Source organism: Rhineura floridana, chromosome 4, assembly GCF_030035675.1.
Source record: "Rhineura floridana isolate rRhiFlo1 chromosome 4, rRhiFlo1.hap2, whole genome shotgun sequence".
Classification (NCBI taxonomy): domain Eukaryota; kingdom Metazoa; phylum Chordata; class Lepidosauria; order Squamata; family Rhineuridae; genus Rhineura; species Rhineura floridana.
Window position 1 is genome coordinate 162716617 of NC_084483.1, and position 22193 is coordinate 162738809.

Here is a 22193-nt window from a genome sequence, read left to right on the forward strand (position 1 = left end):
CCTAGTTAAATACAACCCATTATCTTTGAGACCCAACTTCAATTAAAGTGGCCAAAATTCTGCATTTAGATGTGCTGCTATATGATAGGAATAAAATGATGTAGTTTTAAAAAGTGCTGACACCTCACCATGAGCATCCTCATAAAAGTTATTCTGGTGTGTGTATACAGAATTCAGTTGCAATTACTCCTTCCCATGTAAGCATGAATAGGATTGGAGCCTTGTCTGATATGTCTGCATCAGTTCAATGTTGTATGATAGATCATTTCAGATAGTGCAAGACTGAACCTTATCCCATTTTCTGTCACTAAGTTTCCCTGATTAGAATTCCATTCCCAGGTTCCTGACACTCATGTGACAGTTAATGCTTCATTCAGGAGGCATCAAAATCTTACAATTGGGTAGCAAGGTTTTTGTGCAATGTTTTACATTCCACCCACTTTCCACACCTCTTCCTTCATCAATGGAAATTCTCCTCCATTTTTTTTAACATGCATAAATCCATTAATTCACTACTAGATGCCCTCGCCAATTTCTTCTGCTCATTTTTGTGGGGGCACACAGGGGTGAAAAAGTACTAAAAGCCTCAGCTTTATGGGACAAAATTAGCAAATATTTGAATTGGGAATATATCCTTTTGTTTATTTTTATTTTTAAAAAAGATTCCTCTCCCCACTCTTTAGAGAGGATCTCTAAAGAGCAGGGAGATGGATTTTATGACCTTAGCTCTAAGCACGACAGCATTAATCTTGGAGATAAAGTCCTCTGTCTGCTCCTTAAGAATAAAGAGCAGCATTTCTTCCCACCCACACTACAACACTGGAGTGGGTGAGGAAAGAAATGCTGACTTTTACTCTCAAAGATGAGACTAAAGGTTTTCTCTCCTCTTAGTGCTATGTCGCTTAGTGCTAAGATCAGAGGTAGCTCTGCCTGCTCTTTAGAGCACTGTTCTTCAACTTTGGATCCTCAGATGTTGTCAGACTATAACTCCCATCAATCCCAGCCACCTTAGCCAATGGCCAAGGATGATGGGAGTTGTAGTCCAACAACATCTTGGGACCTAAGATTGAAGAACAGTGCTTTAGAGGATCTCTAAGGAGGAGGCAAAGCACTTTATCCCCGGATCAGATCAAGAGATAATTCTGCAGGAGCTGGTGGGCCAGATTCAGCTCGCAACCCTTGCCTTAGGGATAACTTTGCCCATTTTACAAAGGAAAAAGAAAAATACATACAGTGTCCTTTGCAAAGACGGTTTCGTCATTAGCAATGCCAGTGATGTTACTCCCAGGAACATCCTTAGTAGAGACAAAGCACACAAAACCAGGTATGCTCTGGGCCTCTGTGGTATCAATAGAACTGAGAGGGAAAGAATAGCACAGAGAAGGATTACTCTATGTTATCTAGATACATAATTCATGTAGACAGTATCTGAATTGTCTAAAAATTCCCTAGATAAAGTTTGGCCAAAATTCCAAAGCCTAACTGCTCACACAGCTCAGCTATCATGTGGGAGATAGGAGTCACTCTATAGCTTGTCTCTTCTACCCCAACAGGTTGCAAGCCACTCCCAGAGATGGAAGTGAGTTGCACATTTCTCTGGAACTTCCATTCTATTCAAAAGCATGGGGGGTTAGGGGATGGCAAAGAATTCCACTATTTTCGGACAAGGGTGCAGATTCAGGTGTAATTTGCTCATTCACACTGTGCAAGGATCCGATTTCAATGCTTTGGCTGATAGCTTTCATTGATAACAGGGTTTTTTAATTTAAGAAAATCTTGCCAAACTTTATGATACTTTTAATGAATCGATACTATGCATAACACTAGCTTTATTCCGCTAATGCTGATTTCAGTGTTTTGCTAATCCAATCAATGAACTGGTTCGCACATTTGCTTCAAAATCAAAACTGTTCAGAAGTCTGTTGCTTGAAGCAAAATGTCTGAGCATACCAAGGTGAGGTACAGAATGGGGAGGGGTTGATGGAAGCAAAAAAAAGGTAAAACAAAAACATGCAACATTATCATTTTTGGTTCTTTCCCTTCACAAAAAGAAACACCTGCTTTACTTGCGAAAAAACCCTGTCTCACACTTTCATCATCCATTTATCATTGTGTCCAGTTTCACCATAATATCATAAGCAAAATATTCAAACAAAATTCAGTTCGTGCCTCATTTACTTGCCAAGAAAAAAGCCCACTATCCAGTCCTTTCATCATGTCCGAGACAGGAAATAACCCTGAGGGCGGATGGCTACTTGGCAGGCAATTATGCGGCTCATTAACTTATGAGTGAAAACAATCAGAAAACATATAGAGATAACACCAACAGTACTGTAAACAATGTAAGAGACCATTCCTCCATCGTTACTGGAGACAAAATCAATTACAACATTTCGTGTAACTATAGCGGAACAGGACAAAAGAAACCTAATTTAACAAAATGTGAATTGCAGCATAAAATACACCCCTAGTGGGGGTGGTAGATAGAATGTGTTTCTGTGAGTGGAGGAGACAGAGATGCCTTGTGCCTCTACAGCGGTCCTTCAAATATAAAACCCCGCCCCACCATCAGAGTGGTTGGCATTTGGTTGTCATTTAACCAAGTATTTCTGTTGCAGAAGCAATACTTACACAATCTTGGCATGCGCTTTGGTGCTGGTAACTAGGGTTAGGTAGAGCTCATTCTCATAGTGAGGTATATCATCACAATACACTGCCTCCCCGCTTGCCTGTTTAGCAGCTGAAAGGTGCACAAGAGGTCGCCCCACCATATCCTCAAGGGACTGTCCAGGAGGCACTTCCTGTAACAAAATCAAAGACTGGCAATACTTTCCCAGGACTGATGGTCGAACAATGCTCATATGAGTCTAAAAAATATTAATACCAAAGTTAATAACATAAATAAAAGTGTCCAACTTTAATCTCAAGTAGTATACATATTTATTTATTTATTTATTTGCATTTGTATACCACCCCATAGCTGAAGCTCTCTGGGCGCTTTACAACAATTAAGAACATTAAAAACAAATATACAAATTTAAAAACACAGTCGAGAAGATAAAGTGTTGGCGCCAGGCGCACTGCGTCAATAAGATCATTCCATAATTTATACATATATATAACACAATACAGGGAAAATGCCAATAAATAAAATGTCTAAAAGCTGATGGATCTTGAACGAACATGTGGTTTACTCAACAAGGCCTTTTCCAAATAGTAATTCTCTCATAGGTCAGCCAGCAAACGGTTTGGAAAAGGCACTATTGGGCAAACCACATGTTCATTCAAGATCCATCAAAGGCTATAAATGTATTCTCAGAAGAAGATAGGTCATTGTATTATGCTTTGTTACAACAGCAAACTGTGTATGTAGTGACAAAATTGAATCATATCATTGTATCTATATTGACTACTGAAGCAGACCCAATTCAGCGCAGAAATGTGTTTGGTCTAATATCTAAATATTTGTATGTTACATTTGGTTTGTCACAACATTGTTGGCTATATCAGTTATTATATTGATATATTCTATATACATGTCAATAATATAGATCTTTTAGACATTTTATTTATTGGTATTTTCCCTGTATTGTTTTATAATATATAGAATCATAGAAGAGTTGGAAGGGGTCAATAAGGCCATCAAGTCCAACCCCTGCTCAATGCAGGAATCCAAATTAAAGCATTCCCGACAGATGGCTGTCCAGCTGCCTCTTGAATGCCTCCAGTGTTGCAGAGCCCACTACCTCTCTAGGTAATTGGTTCCATTGCCGTATGGCTCTAACAGTTAGGAAGTTTTTCCTGATGTTCAGTCGAAATCTGGCTTCCTGCAACTTCAGCCCATTATTCCATGTCCTGCACTCTGGGACGATCGAGAAGAGATCCCGGCCCTCCTCTGTGTGACCACCTTTCATGTACTTGAAGAGTGCTATCGTATCTCCCTAAGTCTTCTCTTCTCCAGGCTAAACATGCCCAGTTGTTTATAACACAAAACACATATATGACACATACACACATTAATTATTTGAGATTAAAGTTGGACACTTTATTTTATTTACTCTAGTATTAATATTTTTTAGAGGCAGATACACAAGCCCAGTTCTGTATCGCTATTAGTTTCTGTAGGATGGGTTTACATTTTCTTTCATCTCAAACAATGCTCATATCCCTGATAAATACTCTCTCTTCCCAAAAGTTTAAAGTTCCAGTACTGGCAGGGGTGGGTGGGGACAGGAGGTATAGAGGGATAATATTCATCACATTCAATCCATAGAAAGCAACTTCTGTGTAGAGCTTAAAGGAGGAAGTGCTCAATTTTTTTTAATAAATCCATAAAACCATTAATAGAAAAAAAGGGCAAGAAACAGTAAAAATGGGAATAAGTTCTTGATCAGTGTAAGACCTGGGGAGTAACAAAGACTAGCCAGGTTCTTAGAATGGAGACAAAGGGCAGCATATGTTATAGAGTTGAAGTTGGAACACATGACTCTGTCTTGATCATTTGATTCATTTTACTTACTTGGAAAAGCTGTACATTGTTAATGGGATCCTTGTGAAATAATAGAGTGGCACTTGCATACCTAGAAGGGACCACATCATCAAGATTATTCTGCAAAAATATATATTTAAAACCGAGGGTTAGGTATCTTCATATGCATTTTGTAATTTGCACAAGAGGTTACTTTTTTAAAAAACAACCTTACAAATAGCTAATACTACTTACGCAACTTTCCCTCTTTGTGACTAATCTAAAAGATTAAGCTCCTGTTTTAGTCCACCGTAAATTCTTTGAGAATGGGGTGATTTGAGAACGCAGCAATTCCCCATTTCCTTTCCAGTTTTGCCACTTTCATCCTTCTACTCTTTGAGGCCTTTATGACAGCCACCCACCCCAGACCATGCCTTCATACCCTGAGAAGGGTCAGAAGGTTTAGACTACTCAGAAACTACAGTGTCAAAGTGTCTACCGTAGGCAGAAGTCATATCCTCCCTGTTGCTGGAGTGGGGAACCTGTGGCTGTCCAAATATTGTTGGACTACCACTCCCATCATTCTTGACCATTGGCTAGGCTTACAGGGGCTGATGGGAATTAGAATCCAAAAACATCAAAAGGACCACAGGTTCCCTATCTTGGCCCTCTAGTGTGCCAATTTCTAAAGGAATTCCTGCTGAACCCTCACCCCAGCAAGTTGATGGTAGCACTCACATTGCCATTGAGTTCTACATTTAATTTCTGAAGCACGGTGAGATAGAACTTAAAGAAGAAACTGAGCACAAGAGTTCGTCGGAAGTCCACCATCCCACCTGGGGCTGAAGGGGACAGATTCATCTCACCAGCCAGCATGCGGCAAGCTTCCTGCAAGAGATTTTCCTTCCACTCCCTGCAGAGACATAAGCCATAAATTAACACAAAACTCATTCACTTTCCCTAAAATCCTTAAACCAGGGTTGGGGAACCTGTAGCTTTCCAACTCCCATCAGCTGCAGCCAGCATGGTCAGCAACAATGGGAGTTGTAATCCAAAAACATATGGAGGACCATAATGGGCTTAAATGAGATACAAAAAGGTGAGTAGTTCTACCTCTTAGCAGAGTATACATGGCAAAGCGGAATAGAGAATTACCAACCCACCCTCCCTTCATACAGACAAGATGAATAAAAGCAACAGTGATAGTCTTAGTTAGTAAAAAGTATTTAAAATGTTTATTTGTGAATTTTCATATGTTCAGGAAATGTAGGCTTTAGCTTGGAGAGAAAATATAAAAATAGGTAGTAGATTTTAATCCATGATTGGGATGTTCTGGCAGAGAAGCCTCTGGAGATTTCTCTCTCCTGAGGCTTAGTAGAGAATATGCAAAATAGAACAATGGTTCTTAACAAAGAAGAAGAAGGGGAAATAACACCTGGTCAGCAGGAAGTTACATCACAGTAAACAAGCACAGAGGTGTCCCTAAATCTGGCTAGAGGGGACATCTCCTTACTTAAGCATGCAAGCTTGCTTATACCCAACAGACCACAGGTTCCCCATCCCTATTTTATTCATATGTATTCATATTTAGTGCATCTACATTACTGATAAGGGCAATGGAAAAAACAGCATGACCAGCACAGTCAATATGGTAACAGAAACTGTCAGCAAGGGGGTTCAGCACCTAAGACTCTTGTGCAGGTACATAATTTCCTCTGTTATGCGACATCAGGGTCTAATTCTTCTACCTTCCAGTGAGGTCCTGACAAGTTTTAACAGCCAATACAGTTGTGGGAGCCATTCCTCCATAGCTCAGCTTAATATCTTGTACTCGATCAGTTCCCTCTTGAAACAGGACTCTCATCCCACAGGTCACTATAGCAATGTCATCCTCCCGCCTTGAAGCTTGCTTGAATGCTGAGAAATATTCACCCTAGGACAAGAAAAGGAAACATAGATTTGTCTGTTTCTTCTCTTTAAGCATAGGTGGGATCAATAGAATGGACAGGCCAAGAGCTCATTTCTAGGAATAGAATGAAGATCAGAGAGTTCCAGGAAAATATGCCATTTGTTTTCATTACTTCAGGGCAGCAAGGGTCAAAAAATAATTCTAATTATGTAACAACATGCACCATTCATTCTGGAACCAAGACCCTTCACTAAAAAGGAAACCTACATTTTATCAGTGCCCAAGATCTTCTCTCTGAGCTGGTTGCAGACATGTTCATTTGGGGGCACTCAACTGTCTTGAAATCGTGAGCAACAGTCAGTTTAAAATGTTAGCATATCAACTTTTTTCACATTTTGTGCTAAACCAACTGATCCCTCATTCAAAACTCAGAGGTTGCTCATTAATTTTTTCTGGGAAGTGCAAACATTTCATTTTCAAGAGGCAAGAATCTCTCATATTGGTTCTCTTATTTTAATCACATTGTTTGCATAACATTAGCAACTGACCAATTATCCCAGTTCGGGAACCACCTACCCACAGCACCTCCATCCATCTTGCTAGGCAGGACTGGCACAAGGTATGCCAGGCCACTTGGGTGCCAGCCTGCCCCAGGCCCTGGCACCCATCTGCATGCCCCACCTACCTTTCCCTTGAAATAAATGCTGGCCATGCATGCCTACCATCAACCAATATGGAGGCAGGGGCATCAGCCCCTTAGGGAAGTCTCAGACGCCATCTTGGTTGATGGCAGGCATGTGCCCACAGTGCGGCCAGCATTTACTTCAAGGGGAAGGTAGGTGGGGCGTGCAGGCAGGCATGACGGGCCTACACAGTAGTAGGGGTGTCTGGGAGCTCCCTCTCTGTGATCCGTTTGCAGGGTTGGGAGCCAACGCTGCGGCACAATGTGGAAAGGAGTACTACCCACCCACCCTAAGGAGAGGCCCTTCAGGGGCCCCTTGGGCAGGGCCTGACCTGGCTGCCCTCTGGCACCAGCCCTGTTGCTAGGACTGGTCCTCATCCAGGTCACCATCGAGTCCAGACACTGGTAGAGCTCGGTATCATCAGCATACTGCTGATGCCTTGCCCTAAATCTCCTGATGACCATTCCCAATGGCTTCATATAGATGTTAAACAGGATTGGGGACAAGATGGTACCCTGCGGCACAACACAGCACAACTGCCAGAGGGCCGAAAGACATCTCTCAGAATGCTGGGGAACTTGAGAGGGAAAAGGCTATTATGTTCATATGCTGCATGTGGGTTTCCCCGAGGTATCACGTTAGCCCCTAAGAACAGGAAATTGAACTAGATAGGCCTTTGGTGTGATCTAGCAGGCTTTTCTTATTTTCTTGAAGTATCCAACTCAGGCATTCAACAGGTCCTCACAACAACCCAGCTTCTGAAATAAATCATGTTTCTTTTATAAAGAATTTTACACTGTACAGTGGAGTTGCATCATATGTACATTTAATTTATGCGAATTCAACTATATGTGCTCGGCAAAAAAAAAAAAAAACCAGTGCGGGCAATTCCACCTGCCATTCCACTCAATGAGTGTATTCCCCAGAATGAGTGCGAGATGGGAGATGTGAATTTGTTGTTCCCTCAGTTGGTCTCAGTTCCTGCATGCCTCTCAGAGTATGAGCATCTTGCCACACTGAGTGTGATTCTAATATTTAAAGAGACATATTTTTCATACTGCACTTTATGGGTGATTTTCACAATTTTTGTCTAACACACTGACTTTAGAACCGAGCTGCTGTGTAAGATGCAACTCCACTGTACTCCCCCCCATCTCAAACATTTTGCCAAGTCCTTTCAGCTATACAACACCATACTTTTAGAGAATTCCATTAAACTATATATGAAAGTGGCAGGTAGCTCAGAACAACCTCAGAGATGCATCTGCCACATCAGAAGACTATGAAGTTTTGTTAAAGGTGCTCTCCGCAACACAGCCCCAACACCCAGTGCTCAGGCAGTTTTGGCCATGGGTCTCAACTTGAGAGTTGTGTTTTTAAAATAATGTTCAGGAATTGCAATCAAAACATTGCTGTAATGCAGGGAGAGGCCAGGAGCACATGATGGGAAAAGGTATTCTGTTGTCACTGTGCTATTCTGTCTTCACTCAAAATTCACCCATAGAAGCCCTGGCACAATGCTATCCTGTCATATTGGCTGCACAAGCACAACACCAAGTGGTAAAAAATAAAATTGCCCCTACACCTAGCCCTATCCACTTTTTTGCTTTGCACTAAAGACCATTAAAGGATGTCAATGTGTGGGAAGCAATATATAATCTAAAAATTCAAACTACTGAAAAGGGAACTGGCAGAGACCGCTCTGAGTTCTGCGGTTTTCATGGCTTTTGTGACTGCTGGGAAAAACTACCTCTTCGTGTTTCTTAATGTTTCATGCCCAGTTGGCTATGCTGTAAAATGACACTACCTGTAAGACGAGATAACAGGCTGCAGTCTTGGTTACTTCCAAGTAAGACTTCCTGGGAGTGAGCAGGATTTAATGCCATTTTATGTAAGCACAGCAGAGGGTGCTAGGACTGCATGATGAGCTATATTCAAAGTTTATTTAAAAAATGCAGGGCCAAAGGCCGACACAAAAGTAAAATAAATACAGAGTAAATACACCAAAACAGTAAAAACGCATAGATTCATTTACAAAGCAACTATTTCCTCAGATGTACAGAGATGAAGTTAGCTCGAAGTTTCCGAGCTGCTAACACAAACAAAGATACTTTGTGAGTCACCTCCGGAATAAAATCAGACATTAATAAAATTATGAGCTATATTGCTAAAAGCAAAATTCACCGATTGCCTCATAGAATAGGAAGATATTAAACCAAGGTTGGGGAGACTATGGCCTCCCACATGTTGTTGGACTACAAAGCTCATCTGCCCCAGCAGTCCGGCAACAGCTGGAGGGCCACAGGTTCCTCATTCCTGGATTAAACTATGCCACTGCAATGATCAAATGCAAGGGTTTCGGTCCTCCTAAGCACTATTTGTACTGAGGCTCAGATTGAACTGCTACATATTCCTGCAAAGCAGACAAGATATTCTTTCTGAGGATGTGATAATGCTGGAAAAGTTTGATCTAATTGTTTCATAATCAAGTATCATGCAGTCAGTGCCAGCCTGACAGTCACAAAAATTCTATATTGCACTATGCTCTGGGACGAGCGATGGGCTCCGTTTCCACAGTAATCGGATTTGCCATAGGATTATCCATTATTTCTGATATTTTCTATCTTTGCAGAGAAGATGTAGAAGTTGCAACTCTCCGCAGCTGTTTTCTGATTCGCTTTTTTTGTAATCCACTTTGAAATCATCGATAATGTGAGCGTTAATCTTTATCAAATGTAACTTTCTATGTCAGCTCTTGAAATGTGTACTCCCTTTCACTTACATCAATGAGGTATTGATGGTAGCCACTACAATACACTGATTGCTGTATTCTGAACTTTTGTTGTTTACTCACAGGGTAGGAGGAGCACAGCTAGAGTTTGCACTGCAGGGAATCCAGTCATCTTGCTAAAGCTAAACTATTAACTCTCTGCCTTTTTATCATCATTCATGTTTACCTTTTAATATACATCAGCCTCATGTTTAATTTATTTTCTTAAAATGTTTCACACGTTATATTTTCTTTATTTCATTTCAGTATTTTTTTCCAGAACTTTTTAAATGGAAAAATGTAATAAATGTAATAAACATGTTATAAATATGTAATAAATACTGCTTTTAGTGGTTGGTTCCTTTTTTGTTAAAAATTAATTAAATCCATTTCAAAATATCTATGCTTCTTATTTTATCAAGTGCATTAATGGGCTTATCATCATCATTATATTATGCCTGACAAGTTACCTGTGATAATTATTAGAATGTTTCTTAGTTAAAAGCTGAGCAAACATAAAGACTGCTTTTTACTCTTCATAAAATACACTGTCCATGTGCACCTGTCTGATTTGTGTTAGAAATCATCTCTGAACTCGCTCTCATACTGCCTTTTCAGGTTAAGATTTGTTTATAAAAACTGGAAATGTTCTGATGTTCTTAGAACAGTCAATGCCATGGAACTGTAATCCCCAACTTCATTTTCAAAGCATTTGGAAACATGCCAAAGATGCCCATTGTGCTCTCCTCCCCCCACAGCATGCACACAATCCAGTTCTATCGTGTAACCATCCAGTTCCGTCCCCCAACCCCTCAAAGCGACTAATGAAGGATAAATGAAAACTTGACCCCATCAATACTCTCACTCCCCCAACTACATCATCAGCTGTTTCCTTGCTATTCCCCCCTCTCCCTGACATCCAGGTTGCAAGTATCATCATATTTTGTTATCGCAAGTCAAGTCAGAAATTAGGAACCCCCTTCCCTTTTTTAAAAAAGAAATCTAGGCCGAAACCATGTATGCACCCCTCTCTCCTAGGAGATAGGATAGGGGGGTGTTTGAATGTTCTACTGTGCTGGCTGTAACCACTGTTCCTCACAGTCCCCAGCATGTGCGGTGAGGTTTTGGTTTGCAAGTTTTCTTAGCATACAATACAATACATGTCTACTCAGAAGTAAGCTCCACTGGGTTCAATGGGACTTACTCCCAGGTAAATGTGCATTGGATTGCAGCCTCAGTCACACTTTCTCTCTCTCACACACACACACACAAGCGCACAGAACCTGTCTCCCGCTCCCAGGCGCAAGCAACATATCTCACATGGTTGTTGTGAGGATCCTGCTAGATCATTGTTAAAATTAATGAGAGGATTTGACAGCCTGTTTCTATTTGGTAATGATGACAGCATGTGTATTTATTTTTTTAACAATTTACAAAATTAACAATATACAAAAGTGCAAGAATAACACTGCAAGGTAGGTTAATCAGATGGAGTTCACAGTGTTGATGCCCGATATCAGTTTTAATTATAGAATTAAATAAAAACTAATTTAATTAAATAATGTCTTTAATTATTCAAATAATTTTAATTCTGGCCAAGGAATCAACGTATTCAGAATTTTTGCCTGTATTTTGGATTTATAAAACTTTGAACCATGATGCTAGAAATGGCTTAATGTTGCTCCGCTGTGGTGTGGTTTTGCCTGGTCAGCTCCAATATCAAAATTACATTACATAGCTAATTTAAAATAAGCAAGCCTCATGTAATTGAGGGAGGAAGGGTTTTTCAATGAACATCTTAAGAAATTGACAGACAGAAGGAGGACAGGGGAAGACACTAACTTGATGGGTAATTATCTGCCTAATTTGCACTTGAAAAAGAATGTAAATAGGCAATCATTACAGAGTTCAGAATAAAGATTGATACCAGAGGAGACTCTTGAATAAATATTGATAATAATATAGATATTTCTCTGCAAAGTCAAAAAAATTTATCAGAGCAGATTGGAAAAAGGACAAGATAGTAGAGGAAAAAGGAATCAGATTGTTAACAACCACCACAGAGCCACACTTAAAAATTAAATGTAAAAAAGGAGAAGATTCCATCTCTTTCTGGGACATAGCATATCTGGGATCCATATAGCTGTGCCCTAACAGTTCTGTATGCATTTCACTTTAGAAAAGGTGTAGGAACCTTTTGCTCTCCAGGTGTTGCTTAACTACAATTCCCATCAGTCCCAGCAAACACGGCCTAGGGCCAGGTATGACAGGAGATGTAGTTCAGCAATATCTGGAGGTCCAAAGGTTCCCCACGCCTGGTTTAGAGCACAGGGGCAATTCAACATTTTACTCCATGTAATTACTCAATTTCTTGTAGTCCAGAAGACAGTTGAAGCTGCCTTCTTCAGGTTTCAGGGCACTTACTTCTCAGCGTCCCTCCTAACTCCTCCAAGCATTAGGTACAGAGTTGTAGGGCCAGACTAAACTAGTCCCTGGACTTAGGGCGACCAGATGCAAAAAGAGGGCAGGGCTCCTGCACCTTTAAAAGTTGTGTAGAAGAGAAAGTTTCAACAGGTGTAATTAAATTTTCATATGTACACCTAAAATCATAAAGTGTGAGTCAGCCTGATTCACCAAAAGAGGGCCACCTCCTTTGACCATCTTTTCCCACAACAGCCACTATGACCATTTATATATTTATTCAGAAGTGTTTCTAAACTGCTTAATATTTCAGAAATCTTTAACCAGAGTACACTATGCACAAAATAAAAAAGCAATGGGTGCTGTCCTACTAACTCATTCCATCGGCACAAGGAGTGCTGCTTGCACAATGGAATGTCCACCTCCTCTCCCCGTGCCCTCCTCAAATCTTCTCTAGAGGGTTGAGGGATTCCCCAGAACTGATATAGTGGGCATGCACAGGAGGGAGTTTCATTGTGCAAGTGGAAATCATTGCCCTGACAGAATGAGTTAGCTGGATACTGCCTAATATCCATTTAAACAAAAATGCAAAAAATAAAGAGAGCATTGTCAACTTTCCTTTTCTATTAGGCAAACCATCAGTAGGTTAATTTTCTACACATAATTGGGAACAAGGTCTTCTAGCCCTGACTATCAGCCACCTTGTTGGGAAGTTCAAAGAACCCAGCAGAGGAAGGGGAATAGGCCTGCTTTCCATTTAGAGTAGAAGTGGGGAAATTGTGGCCCTCCAGATATTGGACTACAACTCCCATCATCCCTGACCGGGGCTGTTGGGAGGAGGGACACAGGTTCCTCACCCCTGATTTAGAAGTTCTCTGTGATCCTCAGTCTGTGACATAGAAACAAGTAGTCCATGCTGACTTAATAACAGTATACTTATACTATATTGGAACATGTTCTGAGACCTTGGGAAACGGAAAGAAGGAAAATCTAAAATAAATATGACATGACCTCACTGAAATCAATGGCATTCCACTGCTGGAAAACTACTGTAAGCTGGAGGAGAACAAGAGGGACTTGTCCTCAACTCACCCTTATGATTTATCATCAAACAATAAATGTTTTCACTGCAGCAGAGAAGAGGCAAAAATAATTGTTTTTACAACTCAATTTGATTATTCCTTTAATCGTTCCACACTGCAGATCATGTTGTTTCCTTCTCAGTGTTCAGTATTGGTACAGATTATCAACACAGATAATCTAATGCAGTGGGCCCAGAGGGGCCAGACCAGTGGGCTCAGGTCTGGGGCCCCCTACAGTCCAGAGGGACCCCCAAGCAGGCTGGGGGGCTTAACTCTTCTTGGAGTGGGAGGGATGGGGAATGTTTCTTACCTTAAATGTATAAGTTGGCTGAGGAGTGTTTTGCTATTTTTTAACTTTTAAAAGAAGGGCGTCACATGATTTTCCACAACTAATCCAAAAACATGGTAAGAGGTAGATGGGCAGCAGGATGGGGAACCTTTAGAAGGGAAGGATCCAGTTGCAACTTGGGGCATATTAACAATTATATTGCTAAATCATCCCTGAGGAGAGAGAATTATGCCACAAATTTTAAAAAACAATTATTTGGTTACTGTCAGGGATGCAAGAATTTGACACGATACGCAGAATAACCACAAGCCAACTCATATTGTCTAGATGCAATCATATGATGGGGTTGTTGGGTTTTTTTACTAGTCAAATGATAACAACCACTTTCATTTATATATGAAAAGACTCTCTGATAACATTTCATTGCTCAAGTCAGAGAGGATATGTGCGATTCCCCCCCCCCAATGTAATACAGAGCCTTCAAAACACACATGTAGCTTAGCCCAGTCATGATTATATAAATTGCAATAGACAGATCTGACCAATTTCAATTCTTCACTTGCTGTGTCAATACAGAGTGAGCACCCATGGCTCCTTTAACTAGCTGCCATGAGTTTCTTTGAAAATTAGGCTGAGTATAACTTTTTCAAAAAAATAATATCCATTAACATATAAGGGCTGAACTACCATCACATTTAGGGTTCCACATTAGGAATGATGATCTCTACACTCCTTCTGTCATTTTTTAGACCCTGGAACCTCTGCATTCCTTCACTCAGAGGCTGCTCTGGCAGTGGTCCTAAGGTTGCCATCTCACAGTCTGAACATCAGACATAGTCCACTAAATCATCTGCCTTTTCTTTGTGTAAAGGGCTGTGTTTGATATCTGGATTGCTGGGCAATACCCTTGAATGGATGAATAAGTCTTTCATAGAGCCTTTTAGGAAAGGGGGCATAGCTCAGTGGCAGAGTTCATGTTTTGAATGCAGAGGGCCCATGTTCAATCCCTGGCATCTACAGTTGGCTGGGAAGGTCTGCTGCCTGAAGCCCAGGACAGCTATTGCTTTGCAGGGCACTGAAGACTCACCTCCAAGCTGGCAATCTTATTTAGCCATTCCTCTAGTTTCTGAGATTTTAGGTATTGCCCAACATTTTAAAGAGTATCTTGCCACCATAAGAATGAGAAACTAAGGCATTTTATTCACTAATAGGCAAAAAAATCTTGCGGTTTAAGAACGTAGCTGTAGCCAATAGATATTTCTATCAAACTTTAAAAAGCAGGGAAATTGGGCAGCTATAGTGAATGCACCAGGGGAGCAGGAGACCTGACCTCCTCTCTGAGATATTGCACTGCCCTACAAATGTGTAAAAATGCAAACACAATTTGGGTTGGTCTTTCACAGTCCAATCCACTTCCTGAGTAGCTTGGAAGAATTTGGTAACATGTGCCTCTGAGCACATGGTGACCCTAACCCAATTTTCCTGCTTTTTAAAGTTTGATAAAAAAATATCTGTTGGGTATAGGTATGTTGTTAAACCACAAGGATTTTTTTGCCTGTAAGTGAATTTATCTGCTTTTTAATCCAAGAGGTAAGAAATGGGATCCTGTTCAAGTTAGCTGAGAATGGACTGATCATTTGCATGTTTATTGAGTTCAATAGGATTTACTCCTCTGCAATCAGGCTTAGGTTAGGTGAAACTGACCTGGGGGAGGGGCAGGAAGGGGAGGGAGGAAGGAGGAGCGGAGGACATTGGGTGGGTGGGCACTGGGTGGAGGGGAAGCCCCTTTCTTTTCCAAAAGGAAAATACTGTGAACAGTATCATTGTTTTTCAGCTTTTCCTCCACCTTTTTATTCTACAGCAGGCACATGTAGTCTCCTACCCAAATCTAAACCAAAGCTATCCCTGGCCACATCCACACCAAACCTTTATTTCACTTTAGATATTCATGGCTTCCCCAAAGAATCCTGGGAAGTGTAGTTAGTGAAGGGTGCTGAGAGTTGCTCAGATATACCCTGTTCCCCTCACAGACCTTCAATCAGAGCAGCTGACTGTTAAACCACTCTGGCCACTAGAGCTGTCTCAGGGGAATAGCAGTCTCCTCTCAGCACCCTTCACAAGCTACACTTCCCAGGATACTTTGGGAGAAGCCAGGACTGTCTCAAGAGAAATAAAGGTCTAGTGTGGGTGTGACCCCTGATTAGCCAACCCCAGTAGCTGTGAGTCTGGTTTTTGGAACACTGACAGTTGGTTCTTACTGAGCATGCCCATCCTTATCATTGACTCCAATGGTAAATTTCTTAAATTAATTAAAAATCAGCCATGGATTTTTTAAACTTTTAAACTGCAGAAGATGAAGGTCAGAGTATGGGGCAAGGTCAGTAATAGGATTACAGTTACTCTGTGAACATGGCTGGTTTTTAATCAATTTGAACAAATTATGAGAACTCTGACAGAAAAAAGTCCAAGGGTCTGGTTTTTTCTCTCTCGTTTTACACTTTGAACTCTCAATTCTCTCTGACTGTTTTGTGTATCGCCATGAAAATTTAGATGGTTATTAAGCAAGCATTTCTGAGAACTGTAGGTTTTGTAAGGTTTTGTTCTGAAATGAGCTTATGGGAAGCTTCAGAATGGCATGGGGGGTATTTTCGATTTATCATTGTGGAATGCAAAAAAATCCATGCTGGCTACAGAATACAGCTGCTCTTGTGGCTGTATATTAAACAAAAGCCAAAATTCTGAAGAAGCTAAATTCTGTACCCAATGCCACATTGTGTTTTTCCTGCACTCCCAAGGACTTGTGAAATACCCACTCAGATTTGAATACAGGCCTATCAAGGATGGATCAACATAACCAAGTGAGATTATATTTGTCCTTACAATAGAGTAACTCTACCTAGCCTTCAAACAATGTATGTTCCAATCACCTCACCTTCCTGCTGAAGGGAATCTCGACCGAGAGCAGTAGTTCCTGAGGTTTAAGGATAGTCTTCCTATAACCAGTAAAGAATGTTTCATCCATCCTTATAGTCCTGTTTCCCTCTGTAAGGAAAAAAGATAGTTCACACAAGTGAGTGGAGTGTGTAAGAAAATCATATCCTATTTTATAAAGAAAAAATATTCATTCATGTTTGGAAATGAAACTGTCTTTGCACTATGGAGCTATGCTTGTGTAGTGTCATAAGACTGGGATCAGCATCTTCTTGCAGGATAAGGGTCTCCCCAACACCACTCTAAATGGGATAAGCGGCAGGGAACAGCAACTACTTTCCAGAGAGGATGTCTTTGCAGACATAACTTGTCACAAGGCAAGACAATGACATGGACCAAGAGACAGGCAGAGATTGGCATAAAGTCAACCATCAAGGTCTGTTAAATATTACATATCAGTGGTATTCAAACTATCTCAATGGCAGAGCATCTGGTTTTCATGCAGAAGGTCCCAGGTTCAACCCCTGCCATTTCCAGGTAGAGCTGAGAACAACCTTTGGGAGCTGCTGCAAAGGACCATACAAAGACAGATGAAACAATGACCTCACTCAGTACCAAGCAGCTTCCTATGTGTCTATTTCCAGTGAACTCTGGGTTATTTAAAAAGTACATTCGACAAGTACATTAAAAAAAAAAGCTTGCCAGCCACGATCTTCCACAGCTGGATGGTGTTTGTGCATTAGTGCACATATTGATATATGGACAGCGTTTCCTGAAAGAAAAACATTTGGTGGCCATTCTGGTATGCCAGTGCATATGAGCTACCAATACAGCCCAATAGAAAACACTGGTGTGTATCAGCTATCAAATACTACAAAATATCAGCTGTCACATACCAAATATCGAAACCAAATACAGAGAGAAAATATGTGGAGAACATTTAAAGACTATCTGAGAATTCAGAGTTATCTGGAGAATATTTACCATCAAAACTGGCAAAGCAAAAGAAGGAGCTATTCATTTTATTGTTTTGTTTATTTCAGGTATTGATATACCGCTTAATATTCAGAATTTCTAAGTGGTGTCCATAAAGTGTTTAGAAGAATAACAGTTAAAATTCATAATTGAAACAGAAGCATTGTGACAATGAGATGGAGTGTTGCCCATTGAAGCTGCTGGAAACAATGGGCAGTGCAGCTCTTCCTGATTTACCCCACAGAGAAACAGAAGCACAGATTTCCCTGGCTGTTACCTCCATACTAAGCGAACAAAAAGACTGTGGATATATGATGTCTACCATTCTTACTTAAAGCTTAGGATGACTTACCACTGGACACCAAAGTCACTTTGCACCCACTGGCCATAAACACTGGATTTAGGTCAGATATTGGACTTGCAGTCATTATATTTCCCCCAAGAGCCTGAAACCCAATAAAGAACATGCACGGTTTAGAAATCAGCTCAAGAGACATCACTAGAATACTTAAAAAAAATAAACCTACTTGTTAGTTAGTCAAGCAAGGGGGGAAAGGGGGCAACACCAAACACAAAGAAGCAGAAAGAAAGAAAGGCAAAGCCCCAAAATGGAATTTATAAAATAATAAATTGTTCAGTGGAAATCTGCTCTGGGACACAAGGGGCTTGTTAAGGCATCATCTCTCCAAGTCTCCATCTTGGTTCAGCTAAGTCCTGGATATGAAGATTCACTTGGAAGCAATCCTAATCCCTAACCCATCAAAAGCTATTAGGATCTGACAGAGACAGCCCTCTGATGGGCTCTGCCAGTAGGGGCACTTCACTACCACAGAAGCCTTCACTGTATGTGCTGAAAGCTGCAGCAAAGCTACCACCAGCAGGAATCATGTCAGCAGAAGCTGGCAGAAGACTCCAAACAGGATATAATGGTGGCAGGGGTGGTCAGTGAGGGACTCCACTGGATCTAAAACCAGTCCATTTGCTGGAAGGGGTCCCAAAGTGGGCCGTTCTGCTGCACCAGCCTGGAGCTGGCACAGCAAGATACCATGCCCCCCTCCACCTTCTGCCCTGACCAGCAGCAGCCATCAGGGCTTTGGATGCAGTGATCGACCCTGGGGCAGTTAGGATTGCTCTGCCTATCAGCCTGAATGCCCTTTCAGTTTATTTTCCCACTGTTAGTTTCTCAGTGTTATACCTTATTGATTGATTGATTGATTGATTGATTGATTGATTGATTGATTGATTGATTGATTGATTTGATTTGATTTGATTTGATTTGATTTGATTTGATTTGATTTGTTAGACGCCCATCTGGCAGAGGTTAATCTGTCACTCTGGGCGACTTACAACCAAACACAAGTACATTTCATATAAACATAATCAAAATCCTAAACATTAAAAGCTTAAACATTTAAACCCCCCAAGATCTGCAATCTGCCAGCCTAAATTTGAGTTTAAACCCCCCAAGTTGGCATAAAAGCTGCCAGGAGGCTTTCTTGCTAGGGGTCTCCTTGAGAGGAAGATGCCAAAGAAGGTTTGGCTGTGCACAATGACCCAGCACATGACTAGGAAGGAGGAAGCTGGCAGTGAGGATATAAGCATCATCAGCTTGAATGCCCATGCTCTTGCTGGACAGCTCCCCATCAAATTCCTTTGCTCAGTGTCCTCTGACCAAGGATGGGGTACCTGTGGCCCTCCATATGTTGTTGGATTCCCACTCCCATCAACCCCAGCAAACTGGCCAATGGTCAGGGTTGATGGGAGTTGGAGTCCAGCAACATCTGGGGAGGGAACGGTATTGGAGGTAGTATGCCTCTGAATACCAGTTGGTGGTAAGTAAGTAAGGAGAGGGTCCTGCTTGCGGGCTTCCTGTGGGCATTTGGTTGGCCACTGTGTGAACAGGATGCTGGACTAGATGTGCCACTGGCTCTTCTTTGGTTGCCTATCCCTACACCAGAGCTCTCTTGCTCAGCTCCAGCTCTGGTCACCAATAGCAGCCCTTCATGTGAGAAATATGCAAAGGTCCTTGCATCAAAATGGAAGTAAACCTGAAAAGTGAGGTAAGATTTAAAGGAAAAGCACATCATGCCTGCCTGCACTCTTCTCATTTGAGCCTTTCAGTGCTTCCAGATGGGCTGTTTATTCACACAAAAATTGTTGTTGTCCTGCACTTTAGTGCAATTGTCCCACTTTACCAACTGCAAGCCATCCGATAACAAAAGTGACAGAAAATTGCACTAGAATCTGCAGGATAACCAGTTCTAACTGACAATGTTATAAACTCCACATGAGCACATCAAGACGAATGCTCAGCAAACAGGAAACATCATATAATCTCTGCGCAAGTTTTGTGCAAATATATCAACATAAATGCTCAGTAAACAGCTGTCCTGGAAGCTCTCTTTAATTTTAGCAACAACAAAAAAAGGTCTTGGCAGCACTTACAGCAACATTTCGGATTTGAGGCCCTGCAAACCATCTCAGTTGTTCTAGGACAGCCTTGAACACCTCTGATTTGTAAGGAGGGAGCTGAGTCACAGCTTTCTGCAGAACCGCTTCCATGTGGCTCAGAGTGCAAGAGGCACCAAAACTGATTCCTAAAAAAGCAGAGGCACAAGAGAGATTTGGCCAGTAGCTCTACCATACGTCCCCAAGATAAAAGAGTTGCCCGGAGGCATTGGCAGACCTGGATGATATTTTAAGATCTTTATCGTAGTCCTTCAGCTGTGGCCTGTCAGAAGGGTTTTATTTCCTCATTCATCTTATATCTTGGGGGAGGAAGGGCACTCCCCTTCCTCTGGGGCATCAGGAACTACCACAGTTAGAGGATGTTAAAACTGTCAGCATCTCAGATTCAGTAGAGGCTGGTCCATCTGGGTGCATGGGACATTGCCCCCCAGCCTATCTGTGGCTCAGGCAGTGGCTCTGTCTGTCATTGGCTCTTACTGTTGGCATCCCAGCCTTCTGCCCTACCAGTCCCAATGGGCACCAGCCACCAGGGAGCCAGTTGCCAGACTTTGAGGATGCAAAGCCAGGAAATCATTTCAGATATGCCATTTCTTCCATCAGTCATGAGAAAGCAGTTCTAGCACACACATAAGGCACACATATGCAGGGTGCTCGCTAACCATATGTAACATACTATTGTTTTCATCATAAAATTGCCCACATAGATGCAATTTGTACACTTTGGCCTCAGGAACGATGAAGAGGATATAGGAACAGGGGATCCACCTACCCACTAGATCAGCAGTGGGGAACATCCAGCCTGTGAACCTACTTAGTGACTAGATCAACATGCCTAATCCCCTGTGCATTCCCAAAGCCCATTGCCAGTCCCCTTGAGGCAATAAGCATGCTGCTACTTACCCTCCTCTGTGCGCTGAACAGAGTTCATTTCTGGGATCCAAGCTGGTGATATGATTACTGGGTACAGCATGTTCTTTAATCTCATTTCAATACCTTAAGGAAACAAAATCTCATGAGGTCAATGCAGACATGGCAGGCAGCCAGAATTAGCAGGTTTACCAATGAAAAAGCAGAGCTGTTATGTAACAGTCCCAGCCCACCAAAGTTCAGTTTCAGTGACAGTCTCCTACATATTGACTCTTACAGCTTTCTCGTGAACAACATCCACAACACTGACCAGGGATGGCATTTGCACTGGCTTGTAATGAAAGTTTAAGGCCAAGACCCCAAGGGATTCTCCCTTGCAGCTAGCAATGTCAATAAACACTCCCTCAGTACAGGATGTAATATATACACTGTGTTGTTTCAAAAGGGAATTACTGCATTTTAGCTAATGTGACATGAGGAAAACAGGAGATAAGCCTTGTGAATGGGAACAATAAATTAGAGACCTGAATGCAATGGTTTTCAGGAAATCTAATTGGCCTTCATCTTTCAAACACTTAAAATGTAACTTCTAGAATCTGAGAAAAACAAAACTCACTAGCTAATAGGCTCTGGAAGCCAACATCTTCACTAAAAGGTATATCTATCAGTTTGCCATGAACATGGCCAAGGCGGAATGTGGAAAACTATGCAAAAATTCTTCATGCAGATCTCAGGCAGTTGGGAAAGGGCCATAGATCAGTGGGCAGAGCATCTGCTTTGCACACAGAAGGTCCCAGTTTCAATCCCTGGTATCTCCAGACAAGGCTGGGAAAGACTTAAACTGAAACCCTGGATTGCTGGTGCTAGTCATTGTTCAACAATACTGAGCTAGATGGGCCAACGTTCGTTCTGAGGATGTGACCAATTTTTCCGATGTCCTTATGAACTCAGATGGGAAAAGAGTTGCCTTGCAGTTCAAGGCATACCCTGGCATGTTTGTGGTTCATAAAAACATTATGGCCTATCGAGCCCAGCATCCTGTTTACCACACAGGCGAATAAGATGTTTCCAGGAAGCCCACAAGCAGTACACAAAACCAATCACCCTCTTTGGCAACTGATACTTAGTGGAAGACTCCCTCTGAACCTGCAGGTTCCTTACAGCCATAATGACTAGTGGACATTCTAAGAGAGATCCACCACAAATTTGACTAATCTCCTTTTAAAGCCCTCTCAGCTAACAGCCATCACCAACTCTTGAGGCAGCCAGTTCTATAAATTTATCGCGCATTTTATGAAGGAGTATTTGCTTTTTGTCTGTCCTGAATCT

The 22193-nt window shown here is 41.5% G+C and overlaps 1 protein-coding gene across 1 annotated transcript in view; it reads right to left on the minus strand.

Annotated features, from left to right (window-relative positions):
- The window catches only part of XDH (xanthine dehydrogenase), an 82688-nt gene that overhangs the window by 31085 nt on the left and 29410 nt on the right, over window positions 1-22193 (minus strand). Inside the window, exons 11-19 of the mRNA XM_061625000.1 lie at window positions 20898-20990; window positions 19974-20125; window positions 17881-17974; window positions 16555-16664; window positions 6217-6401; window positions 5207-5381; window positions 4520-4609; window positions 2632-2801; window positions 1233-1356 (exon numbers count right to left, since the gene is read on the minus strand). Of these exons, the coding sequence (XP_061480984.1) occupies window positions 1233-1356; window positions 2632-2801; window positions 4520-4609; window positions 5207-5381; window positions 6217-6401; window positions 16555-16664; window positions 17881-17974; window positions 19974-20125; window positions 20898-20990 (1193 nt within the window). The remainder of the gene's footprint in view (window positions 1-1232; window positions 1357-2631; window positions 2802-4519; window positions 4610-5206; window positions 5382-6216; window positions 6402-16554; window positions 16665-17880; window positions 17975-19973; window positions 20126-20897; window positions 20991-22193) is intronic.